Consider the following 13,078-nt stretch of genomic DNA (forward strand, 5'->3'; position numbering starts at 1 on the left):
TAAAGCCTGGATGAAGAAGCTGTGAAGAATTTTTTTACTGTGCAACATTTGCCAAAAGTATACTCCAAGAATCCACATCTACATTGTGAAGTTCCACCTTCAAAGGTTATTCCCTGCTTTCTGAAAATAAGGGGAGAGATTTAACTGGAGATGAAAAAAAACACCAACAAACAACTTTTGAGGTTGTAAGGAATGAATGCATGCTGCTGACATGCTTATGTACTTACATATCACCTACACTGATGCAAAGCTTTTTAAAACTAGCAAAGCAAGAGAAAAACTCAGAACAGCCCCATTCTTTGCAGATGTACTGCAAAGGCATAATTTACCACCAACATACTTGGCCAATTTAAGCTTTCTATAGTCCTCAGTAAACCGAAATGTGTGATTTTTAGAAATACCATTTTTGTGATTGTCATCTTTTAGAACTAAGCATGCTTCAGTGCTTTCAATGATCACGGAGGGTTTTGTAAATGCTATATCCTAGTTACAGGACACACAACAAGCACCTCCTAGGCTCTGTACTTACCTGTAAACATTTTTGTAACAGCTTTACTCTGCTTGCGGGCAGAACACAGGAGGAGCAGCCAGGGAGGGAAGAACTCAAAGTGGCCAGCTAAAAGCTCTGCTATTGTTCCAGATAAACTTGTAGAAGTCTGTTCACCCTCGGAAACATTACAGCCCTCATCAATGGAATCTATGAGCAGGAAGAGGCTCTGCTGAGGGGGCTTCATTCCCAACAGAGGGAGTAGAATGCACCTGTAAGGAACATGAAACAAGGTCAGTATTTTAAATACATTTAACAATACATTGACAATCGCAGTCGTTCAAGTTGAATCTATGATCAACTTAAATTGCAAAGTTAATTTTTTTAAATAGTTACTACAGAAAATACTGAGGTAAGCTGAATTAACAAAAAGAGAGTTTGAACATTCAGTGATGTAATTCTTGCTTAGGCAATATTACTTTTTAATGAACTTAATATTTATAACATCATTTTTAAAGTACTGTTATGTTGTTCAAAGCTCAGTAGAAGACTTGGAAAAATGCGGCTTCACTAAGAAAGCAGCTACCTTGCCTAAAGTTTAAGAACTTCATCACTGTTGTCTCCGCCACAGCTGTTATTATTGCCTACCAGAAACTAAAAGCAAACAATAGTTGGTCATGAAACAAAAGTCTAAATAAAAGACCCATGAAATATCACAGCTCAAATAGTTCACGTCCGAATGAATATCAGTTTTGCAAAGAACAGAATTTCCACCGTAACTCCACAAATAAAATGGAAATTAATTTAGTAGCAGACTCAGGCATTTGGTAGTAACTTTGATGTATCAGTTTTTATTCATACTGAAGTTGCCAAGTTCCCATTACTACAAAAGGACTATCTGCATCTTCTGTATCAACACATCTGACTGCACAGCTGAAAATCACAAATTTGCATGTACTGCTGCCATCCTTAACAGTACTCATTCAGAATATATCTAACTCTGCACTTAACATGCATCTTTAAATAGAAAGCTTACTGAATAGCTACTACATCACTGTCATGTTTCTATCCAGTATTTCCATGCTACACTACTGATTTTTGGGAAACTTCACAATGATTTAGGCCTCTTAAGTTTCACTGACTAAATTATCTTTAAATACATTTGGCAAGCAAACTTTGACTTCACAGTAAGAAGATTCAGAAAATGAAAAGAGTTGAGAAAAATACTTATCTAGCAGTTCACTGTCTTTTGGAGGCTTGTTATTTCCATGTGTCCAGAAGGTATGCACAATGTAAGTATTTTTTCTTTTACTCAGGACCATAATAATTTTTTCTCATTTGTTTTACTGAACAAACTTATCTTCAGGAAACTTTGGTCAATACATTATTACCTACCAGGCATTCAAACTCGAATAAAGGCAAATCTTGCCTGTTAAGGGAAGACTACAACCCACTTCAGAAATTATTCGTAAACACTGTTAGTGGAACGTTTCTTATCTCCTGGCTTTCTGCCTGAGAACGACGCAAAATGGAAACAGAGTGGTGCACCTTTCATGTCCAACAGTAACAGTAGAATATAGTGGAGCAGACTAGGTGATCTATTACACTTGGAGAAATCTCCCCAAAGGAATAAAAAGGAAGTACAAAATACTTGTGTTCTAAAAGTACTTTGATGGATTTTAAATCTGCAATGCCATTCAGCCCTCCCATTCTTTTTTTTTCCAGATTCACAATACTAGTTAGAATTCTTCAGTACTTTCACAGCTAGTTACTCTTTCAGAAGATGCCTGAAGTACAACTAAAAAAAATCATTGTTCACTAAGCTGGGAAGCTAAGCAGCTACCAGTTTACAGAACAGGAAATTAAAGTAGCCATAAGGTTAAAATTACTTTCCTAAATCATGCCAATCCCACAATGAAAGGAGGCAGCTGGAAATGGCCACATTTTCCACCCCTTCCTCCCACCAAAATGCTGCCTTGCCCTCTCAGCTATTTATGTCACAGCATTTTCCCCGCAACACTTATTTTTCTATCAACACAAATTTTCTTTAAACGTTGTTCTCTATATGAAATTACTTTTTGAACGTTACTACAAGATATGAAGAAATGCTAATGGTATCTTAAATTAAAATCTCACTTAAAATCTGAGTGATGCTACCAAAACACTGACAAAATATCTTAGGAGTATCTAACCATGTTCTTGTGTCAGTATTTACTCACTGAGAATCCCACCTTGAACAGCTAATCGTCATGTCTGGGAAGGAGTCTGCTTAATTCCTGCAGGACATAGCAGTTGGCTGTAGTAGGTCAAATCAAAAGGTTCACACTGCCTCCAAACAAGGGTGAAAGCAAATGTGTAAAGAATAAACACAAGCATCGGGCAAGAATTAAACCACATTTCCCAGAACTCCCAGGAACTGCAGCAAACAGTGCTTCCAGGGACCTTCTGAACATGATAATCAGTTTCTGCATGTAACATCCCTCAAGTGACCATTCTTCCATGGGTTTGTCCAAGTCTTCTACAAACCAATTTAAGCCTCAGGCATCCACAACATCCCACGGCAAGGGCTTCTGCAGCTGAGTTACACACCACATAAAAAAATAACATTAAAAAAAAAAAAAACAACAACACTTTTTTGTAGATCTAAATCCAAAACATCCTTGTTTCATTTGACAGCCTTTTGCTTCTATACTGGAAGGACAGCAAGGAATTATGCCATATTCACCTCCTTCATGCCATCTGTAATCTTCTGACTTTATCACAGCCTCCCTAAGCTGAGGCAGAGGAGTCCTAGCATATTGACTGTGCTTCATAAAAAGCTATTCCATAGACCCTCATCTCCCTGTGCTCTGCTGCACTACACAATACTTTTGTTTCTGAACCTTAACATAACTTAAATTCCACTAGGAGAAATATATGGAGATATCTATATATATATATATACACACAAACACACTTGCAGTCAGGAAACAAGGCGAAGTGATTTCTTCCTAGCTTACAGAAATATTAACTGTGACACTGACAAGACATTGATAAAAGGCCTTAGAAACTGTTTGATAAACTTCTGTTCCTTCTAGACATTTTATATCTCTTGTTATCAGAGTAGATGCCAAGTAATACAATAGTGAAACTTTTCAGAGACGGTAAGTGCTGTGCTAATTTACCAGAAGTCACGTCATGTTTACCTCCATAATGTGACTTAGTAATTCCACTCCCCTACAATTTCTTGCTTGCACAGGAAAATTACATACATCAACACACAACTGACGATGTCTTAAAGTACTTCCATAAAGGGTGATTCATCTACAGATTGGAAATTAAGCAATCTGTTACAACAAAGTGCCACTCAAAAGATCAGAAGTTGAGTTTTTCTTACCTTCTGAAAGGATAACAAACATATTATCTTTAGAACTTTTATATTCAATACAGATATAAAAGTGGTTATCATTACAGAAAATTACTGAAATAGTAATCATGATTTAAAACAAACAAAAAAAAAGAATTAGTAAAAATACAAAATCTCTAAAGAAAACAGCACAATTAGGTATTTGAAATGACGGAATTCATTTTAATGACAATGTAATGTAATGGCTTATTTATGCAGAGCAAAGATGTTTTACATGCTCTCTAGCAAATAAAGAGCCCTCAGAACAATGAACCATCCCACAGAGTTCTTCAGGATTGCTACTGAGTTGACTGAACCCATGCAAACACAATTTTCCACATATGGAAGGAATATTTATAGTCTATGCTGAAGTTCTGCTTATGATTAACGTTGAGATTTTTAGATTGGATCCACAAAAATACTAAGACACAACAGAACAAAGTAGAAAGATAATGGTGTTATCCAGAAAGGATGAAAAGAGAGTAACAGTGGAACGCACATACTTGCTCAAAAGGGAAAAAAAAGAAAGCAAACGTCATATAAGCAGTTCTAGGAGCAAAAGAAGTGACAAATCCTAGTTTCCTATGAATGTGTTCTTCATATTTGATTGTCTCTGGTGCACAGGAAATTCTGTTATGTCCCCACTTTATTTCTTTGATGCTTGTTACAGCATAAACCAAGGTTATCTCTAAAATGGCTCCTTTTTCCCTATCCATCTGCTTGCGTTTGCTACCCAACATATAGAACAATTATATTAAACTCATCTCCTAAGCAAGTCAGAAGAAGAAAAGAAAAAAAGAAAAAACCCACAAAGTATTTGTCATAGTGCTGCTACCTTTAACAAACACAAAATACTTCAATTTTCACAATGATAGAAATGACTGATTTGGAAATTTTATTCAATGACTACTACAGCTCTTCAGTTTTTTTCTACTTTAGTATGACAATTCTTAAACAAACTGCCTTTTGAGTAACCTCATGAAAAAAATTATTGTCCAGCACATGTACTTCAGTTACAGCCAATGATGACAAGAAGACCTATCCCAGAGGTCTGCATTGAAAATTTAAACTTTGGTGTCCTCAAAGAAAGTTTGTGAAAAAGTAAACAATATCATAATCACATACACAGCCTTCTTTCTTCTCCTGCATTTTTGCAAATGGTTCTATACCACATTCCTTGAGCAAATTCACTAGCTATTTGTCATATTTCTAATCCCTGCGTATTAAATTAGCTTCTTCCCCTCCACCCCCCATTCCTTCCTAAATTATTGAGGGACTAATTTTTCCTCCTAATTTTAAACTATTAGATGCCTCCAAACATTTTAATTCAGAAGAAACTATTTCTATAAGCTACAGCTAAGGGAGCCAGCTTCAGGATTAACTCTGAAAGCAGGTGTGCATGCTGCCCTCTCACAAAGGTGGGACAATGTTGGAATCCAAAACTGATTTTGCATCTGCAGACCAAAACCATAACATTTTCACCAGTGTTACAGAGTGAAGCCTACTGTTTTCTCCCAAGCTTTGCTGCTACCTTTGCCAAGCCTTCAGCTTCAGGCTGGCGAGCAAGAAAGGACATGGACAACCCCCAAGCACACCAGCAGCACTTACTTTTCAACTAGAAGCTAGCTTATGCTCAGACTTTGCACATGTTCTCCTCCACTCCCGCTCTCCTTGCTTAATTTTTTGCTTATGTATCAAGAGAATAGCACTGTGCTGTGCTTGTTATGGTTTGGACCATGAGTGACATTATCAGACTTGAAGATTTTGTTTTGTCAGGTTAGAAAGAACAATCTCTCATTTGTGGTGATGCAAGTTAAACACCACTATGGGACATGAGCACAAAAGTAGTAAGGTAAACTTCCCGAAGTGATTTTTAAAAACTGTTAAAAGCTCCAAGTGATGTTTATTGCAATCTGTCAGGTAAGGTTGCCCTTATGCTATACTTAAGCTCATCTGTCCTTCTCACTCTGTTTATGGCAGTTCTAGAACTTCAGGAAGTTTGTATTTGCCTGCTTGAGTTCAGCAGCACCTCCCTGCAGAGATCTCCTTAGAACGCCTTTTTTCCTAAAGACTATTTATGTTTCAAAACAGAAAGCAATATTCATTGCTAGTGAGAGTTCATATGTGATATTTACAATTGAGTTAATGCTTCTATTTTGAATCAAAAGAAATGGTAGTGCCAGCAGGTGATCACACAGAACAGAAAATAGCGGCAAACTCCATGAGGATTGTAATTCCTTGAATTGAAGTAATTCCTTGGGAATTGTTAGCATACACTGAAAAAATTGTATTCATAATACCTTGGAAGAACAGGCTCAGGAAGTACTAACAACATGATGGAGCTGATCAACTGATGTAAGTAACTGAAGTTACATTGAGTTTTACCTGAATTTATTATCTATTGACAAAAACTTGCCAACAGAACCTCAAAAAACATTAACATTATGTGAGAGAGACAATGCTGTGCTGTCATTCATATGGGATCTGAATGCCTTGTAGAGTTTGCAAGGAAATCACTCATTTGTTCATTTGATCTAAAGAATTATTGAAGATTAAAGTAATGGCAGAAGATGCACATATACATATATACACTTATTGATGGATATATTTGTTTATATATATGTACACACAGTTTAACAATGTTTACCAATACCTAGTTTATAACAAAATAGACAATTCTTCAAACACTAGTCTCAATCTTCAGAAAAACAGACAAGCATCTCCCCTCTTATGGGTGGTTTACAACAACAAGATTTATTACAGCAGTTTACCACATAAGTTTTAAGACACTCACATTTATGTTGTATCAGAAAATAAAGTACATAGTGAAACTGCAAATAAGTCAACTCTATTTAAACAACATTGTAGTAATTTTTGCCAGCTCTGGATCAGGTATAGCAGAAGCTCCATGTTCCCGAGCCCACAGCTGGAGGACACACAGGGAAGGAGAAGGCTCTCTAAGGCAATTAACAGCTGGAGGTGCTGCATAACATCAGAAGGGGAAGGAATTGTGTTATACAGACATGACGGAGGGGAGCCCAAGCCATTGCAAGATACTCAAGGACGTATGCACCTAAGAGCACAAATCTATACAGATCTATACAATCTATTTCACTACTTTCATGAGCAGACAAACATAAAAGCTTTATAATGTATATAATGTAAATAAGAATAGATGGTAAAAATGCAAAACTCCACATTTTTTAGTCATCTGCACTTCAATTCTCACCAGTAACAACAAATATTCCACCTTGCTCCCCACTGCCTCATGAGTTTACAGACACATGTTCATTTGCAGATTACAATAATCCAGTGGTTGGTTAGCTGAGTACAATCCTTTAAAGCTGTGCCACCACAGTTTCAAATTTGCATTTAAAAGAATGAAACCAGTGAAGATAAAACTGTTAAAGATTGTCAGAAGCATCAGCAAAGCCAGACAAATGCCAGTAGCTTAATTTTTCTCTTTTGTTTTCCAAACTGCATATGGGGCATAAGTCATAATAAAACAGGAAAAGGTAAATTTCACTTCTAATAAAATCAGAAGTTTGGGCTGCTCAGTTAATGAAATATTACCCTCTTTCCAAGAAGACTTTCAGCAGATATATTCACACAGGAAGAGAAAACAAGGTATCTTTATGCGCTACTTGCAGTAATATTTGTAGATAGTGAGTTTTACTTTGTCCTATGACAAGGTATTTATGTCTTACAGATAACTGACAGTAAACAGTTTATTTACCTGCCTCATAATAGATTCTGGCTAATGATTAAAAGGGAAATTCTAATGGTCAAATTAAATAGCTGCTTTCTGTACCATACCACCCCAATTCTTGGCACTCTGTGCATGCATACCATGGGCCACTGCTTCATACTGATTGCCCAGTTGCTCATACTGGTAATTAACATCCCGAAAAACATATAACACCCTTAACTGACAGTGGCAATATTAAAGAAATACAAGGGCTGTGAAGCACAGAACACTTCTACACTTCAAAAGTTGCAAAATACAGCATAGGGCGAACATGAAATTACCCAGTTTGACGTGGGCACACCTGTGTGCATTGTAACAGATTTGATCAAGTTACTAAGGTAACTGTTCTGTAATTTTTCCAGTGTGATTAAGTGTGCTGCAACTGATTATAACTTTCTGACAGAGCGCAATACTGGAATTATACATACTCACGGACTATAGTGTAATAGAGATTATTGTTTCTAACAAATTACTTATTTACAAGCTGCACAGGAAGACAAACTGGCTCTAGCAGTTCTACCCAGCTACACAAAGGAAGTTCTACCCAGTCTTATGAAGGAAGAGGCAGAAAGGAGTGAAAACAAAACAAAACCAAAAAACACCACAACAAGAAAAAAAAAACAAGCTGAGAATCACCTGTTAGGGAAGCTCTAGGTACAGTACATGGATGCAAATCTAGGGTCTGGTCTTTTCAGAAGTGCTGAATTGGAAATAGCAGGCAAATCCTGTTGTGCAATTCCATACCTGATTTTGCAATGTCTTGTAGCAACCTGAATTTCATATGTAATTGTAAAGCAGACTGCAGTCCCACAAGAAGAGCACAAAAGCTAGCTCCAGGGCATCAGGACAGACAAAAGCAGAGTTTATGACAGAACCAGCACCATTGGTCACACATAAACAGAGCATGCTGGACCTCCTACTGTTTCATACAAATATATAGGTGATTTTTGTCTATGAAGTATTACCAGCAGATCTCCTGTTGGATTTACTCAATCTCAGAAAATAGAAACCTTAAGAGCAAATATTTTGGTGCAATAGTTGGACTGCCTCAAACAGTTTGCAAACATCTCAGCTATTATAAAGGACATACAACTATAGCTGAAAACCATTCACACCTGCTACCATGAGCAGGTTGACTCTCTTTACATAATTCTAAATGGAATATATCTGCCATATGTGCTAACATATACAATATGTTCTAACTACTCAGAGTCTGACATACAAAAACCTGTATTTCTACCAAAGGCAAAGAGAAGGAGAAGACAGAAAACCATGCAAATATTTTCTTGAACATGTAATATAAAGCAGTATTTTATTCTAGACAAATTCTCCCAGTTCTTCTTTTTGGTAGTAGAGAGGTCACCAAGTCCAATTCCCTGCCTACACACAGATCAGCCCTAAATCTCTCATCCCTGAGAGATATTAGTCTAAGCTACTCCTAAAGACTTCCAGTGTTCAATACTCTTGTGTCTCACACAATCTGTTCCAGTGCTTCTGTATTCTTATAATTGTGACGTTTTCTCCCTCTCCCTGTTGTCTAACCCTAACCTGTTTTCCTGCAATTTAAGCTGGGTCTTCTTGCCCTATTACTTGGGTGCCATGAATAACATAAGAGTAATTAAAGAAGCCAGTAGTGTCCAAAATTTATGAACATCTCCTTCTACTCAGTCAACCAGAACCTTAAGAAACACATTGAAAAGAGACAGCGACAGGACAGATCTCTGTGAGACCCAACATGATGTGCTATGTCAGTTTGAAAATGAATGACTGATAATTACTCTTTAGGTATGATTACTCAGGTCTTTTTTGCATGTAGCCAAATGAGTCATGTAAGCACCAATGCCTCTCTGAAGTCAAAATTACATTTACGGTTATTCCTTATCCACAAGTTCTATTACTGTCTCTCACAAAAAGATTAGATTTGTTGAAACCAAACCATGTCATCCCATGTTAACTGTTTTTCAACTCTTCCAGCTGCTTGCAAATACTTTATCTGATTATTTGTTCCAACAGTTTTTATTTCAACTGACGTGCTTCTAAATCCCCAATGCCTTTTTGTCCCTTGTTAAAGCAAGGCTCTAAATATACATCTTTTTCTTTCAAGTCTGAATTTTCTGCCATCCTGATAAAGATAACCTGGCCTTTGAAGATAATCAGTTAACAGTCCATAGGCTGAACAATTTGTAAATATCTCACCTATTTTATGTGTTTGGGGTTTATTTGCCCAGGCTATGTTTTTTTTCTGTAATCTTACTTCTTTGTTGCTAGTTTTAATTATGTTAGCTGTCTGACTGCAAAATGACTGGTTTTAAGAAAGGACAATTTACACAAGCATTGAACATTTCAGCTTTGTCAGAGCTATCAGTTTTTCCGCCCCAGTGAATAGCAGACCAACACTTGGTGGATAACTTCTTTCTGCTAACATATGTACAGAAACACAAACAATGCCCCTTGAACTTTCAGTTTTGCCCTCATTTTCACGTTATTCTTTTACTTTCATATTTACTAGCTGATCTACTTTCTCTTTGTAGTCTTCCTTCTAGAGTCTAACGCATTAATGACAGGGAGCTCAGTTTCACTAAATTGGATATTTAAGATACTGCTTTAAGATCTCAGTGTTCTTTGCAGATAATTCCTTCTTTTCTTCATACTTGTCTTCATGAGATCTTTCCCACAAGTTATCTGAGGTCACCAGCATCTCCAAGTCCACAGTTTTTAGTTTGTCCTTATTTCTCCTCCTCTCCTAAACATCATGCATATAAGATATTCTCATAGTCACTGTCTCCAAAAGTCTCCTATCATTTTCTGAGCTAGTTCTTTCCAATCTGATCAAAGCAAATCTGTGTCTTCCCACTAGATGTTTTCTCTTCTTCGACATTGGAAATATGGTCACTGACAGACCTGTTTATATCATGCTTTCCCAGTTGATACTCATATCAGATTTGTTACATTATTCAAATTTTTAAACTATATAGATATTATAGTCCAAATTTTATGCATTGGATAATTCCATTTGATATCTTAAAGAAACTCAGATAACATGATCTTCCTGGTTTGGCAGAGTAAAACATTAGTATTTAAGAAAAGGCATGGTTTAGAGGTGTAGGAATCTCTCTTAGTTATTGAGAAGTACTATACGTTTTCAAAGTAGGTAAACTTTTAGATAGGCAAGATGATCTAGTAGGGTAGATTGTAGGTAGTTGTATTTACAGTCCATAAAAGATAACACTTTTACCAAGAAACATTTATGTAGATATGATACATGCGAAACTAGCACCATGTGTAGCGTATATCTTTTATTCACAGATTTTTCAGTAGCTTTAACTTCTTTGTTCTAGAACTACTAGCAAGCATAGGATGGATATACAAAGCAACTCCTAGCCAAGACTTTTTTTTAAACGTACCAGTCATAAAAGTTATCCTGACAGATCTTTCAGGGCGTTTAAATCAACCTTGACTGTGCACTAATATTTCCAGTTCTGCTTGTTAGTACTCCATATCTTTTTCCCATTAGTATAAAGACACCTAAGGCATTTGATTAACTACTTCACTTTTCTTTGTCCATCCCATGACCCTATATGAGTAATCCTATTTCCCCTCCTCCTCCACCTCCAGTTTTTGAGCTGTTGTCTAAGTTGCTATTATTTATATTTACCCCTGGGATTTGTCATCCACCAGGTGTTGTTGAAAAGTTCTTTTTTATTGGGGAGGTGGGGGGTGAAATGGCTGCTTTCCTTTGTATTAAGCAATTCTTTGTATTAAATAATTCTTGGGTTTAAATGAGAGAATTACCAGTACTGCACCTTATTTTCCATACTTGTAAAGTCAGGATAAATACTTCTTAAACATTCAGAACTCTGTGGCTGAAATGCAATATGTAAGGGTAGGGTACCACAATGAGAATAACTAACAAGTTTATAAATGCAACAGTAGTATTAAAATTGCAAAGTTAGTTTAAAATCATTTATGAAATCAAAGGTACAACAAAGAGAAATATATAGTCTTTTCAGTTTTCCCTATGAACTAGCTGGTTCATTAGCCATAAAAGAATTAATATTTATTTGTTAAACAAAAATATATATTCTTCTATGAGTAGTGTTACCTGAACACATTAGTATACAACTGAATCAAAGTTCTTGTAGCTTTACCAGCATTTTAAGTTGTTGGTATTATCCTATTTTTTGGACACAGGCAAAATCCATTTCTTTCTTGTGTCTCAATTTATGCAGAGCACAAACACAACTGAAGAAACAGATATTATTCTCCATATATACGATTGTATTTGTTTGTATGAGAGAAATGTTAGCCACCAAAAAAAAAAAACCCAACAAGAAAAGAAACCCCCAAAAAACAGATGAGACAGGTAGAAAACTACACTGAATGCATTCAGTCGTGTCACTTTCAGCCTATATTCTAGTTCACTGTCCAGCCAGCCCTACGTTCTATTCTTCCATGACCATGTAAGAAAATACAATAGCGTAATTCACACAACACAAAAACAGTCACCGTTATCACTGCAGTGCAGTCTGACAATACCCTAATTAGATTTTTCCTACATATTTGAGTAGAGAAGAAAAAAAAAATACATTAATGGTTAGGAAGTGCAAAGAAGAGGTGCTGCAGTGGCTACTCCAGCAGTAAACTGTTCCTTCAGAAAACAAGGTGCTTGAATTGCCTACCCAGAGGAACCAGGCTAGAACAACAATATACATTTTGAAATCTCTATCATTCCCTAATCAAGTTGCTATATACCTGCATTTCTCATTTCTTACACATCATCATAAAGCATCCCACACTTCAACTGTTGAACTGATTGCAGGATTATACTGTCCAACCTCATTTTCAGAAAAATCCTCTGCACAAATACCAGATGAAAAGTTCTTAAGATTTTAGCTTACTAGTCAAGCACCTAAGACAGCTCTCCTCCTGTGTTTGTGTTACCACATATCTTTTTCCGTTGTATTTTCTCAATTAAAAGGGACTATCCTAACATTTGCACTGTCTTAGTTGGAGAGGCAACAGATGGAGCAGCTTTCATGTGCACCATTCAAAGTTATTCTCCTGTACTTCTCAAAGTAGAAACCAAAGCATATGTTTCTCCTGCATCACCCTGAGTTCATATTAGTTACCACCTGGTTTGTTTTTTTCACCTCCTCCAACCCCAAGCAGATATAGTTTCTCTTAATTTGACTGTAAAACTCTTATTGATTCTAATATCTTCTCTGTAATTTACTTTAAAAAAAACATTGTTAGGTTAGCACCATGTGAACTTGATTCCATTATCTTACAGCAGTGATGCATTTAGCTTTGGAACTGATTCTACACCTTTATATTTAGTAAGACCTATTTTTAGCCCTAATTACAATAGAACAAGAGACAGAAACTACATTCTCTTCCCCTCCCTCCCCCCAGCCAATTTATATGTCAAATATTTACTGTGGATGGCAACTTTATCATA

The 13,078-nt window shown here is 36.4% G+C and overlaps 1 protein-coding gene across 1 annotated transcript in view; it reads right to left on the reverse strand.

Annotated features, from left to right (window-relative positions):
• ANKRD50 (ankyrin repeat domain containing 50) overlaps positions 1–13,078 on the reverse strand; it is a gene marked incomplete at both ends in the record, with an annotated part of 35,714 nt that overhangs the window by 11,767 nt on the left and 10,869 nt on the right. Inside the window, 1 exon segment of the mRNA XM_080344429.1 lies at positions 530–759. Within this exon segment, the coding sequence (XP_080200555.1) occupies positions 530–759 (230 nt within the window).

This window comes from Nesoenas mayeri (assembly GCF_963082525.1).
Source record: "Nesoenas mayeri genome assembly, chromosome: 4".
Lineage (NCBI taxonomy): Eukaryota > Metazoa > Chordata > Aves > Columbiformes > Columbidae > Nesoenas > Nesoenas mayeri.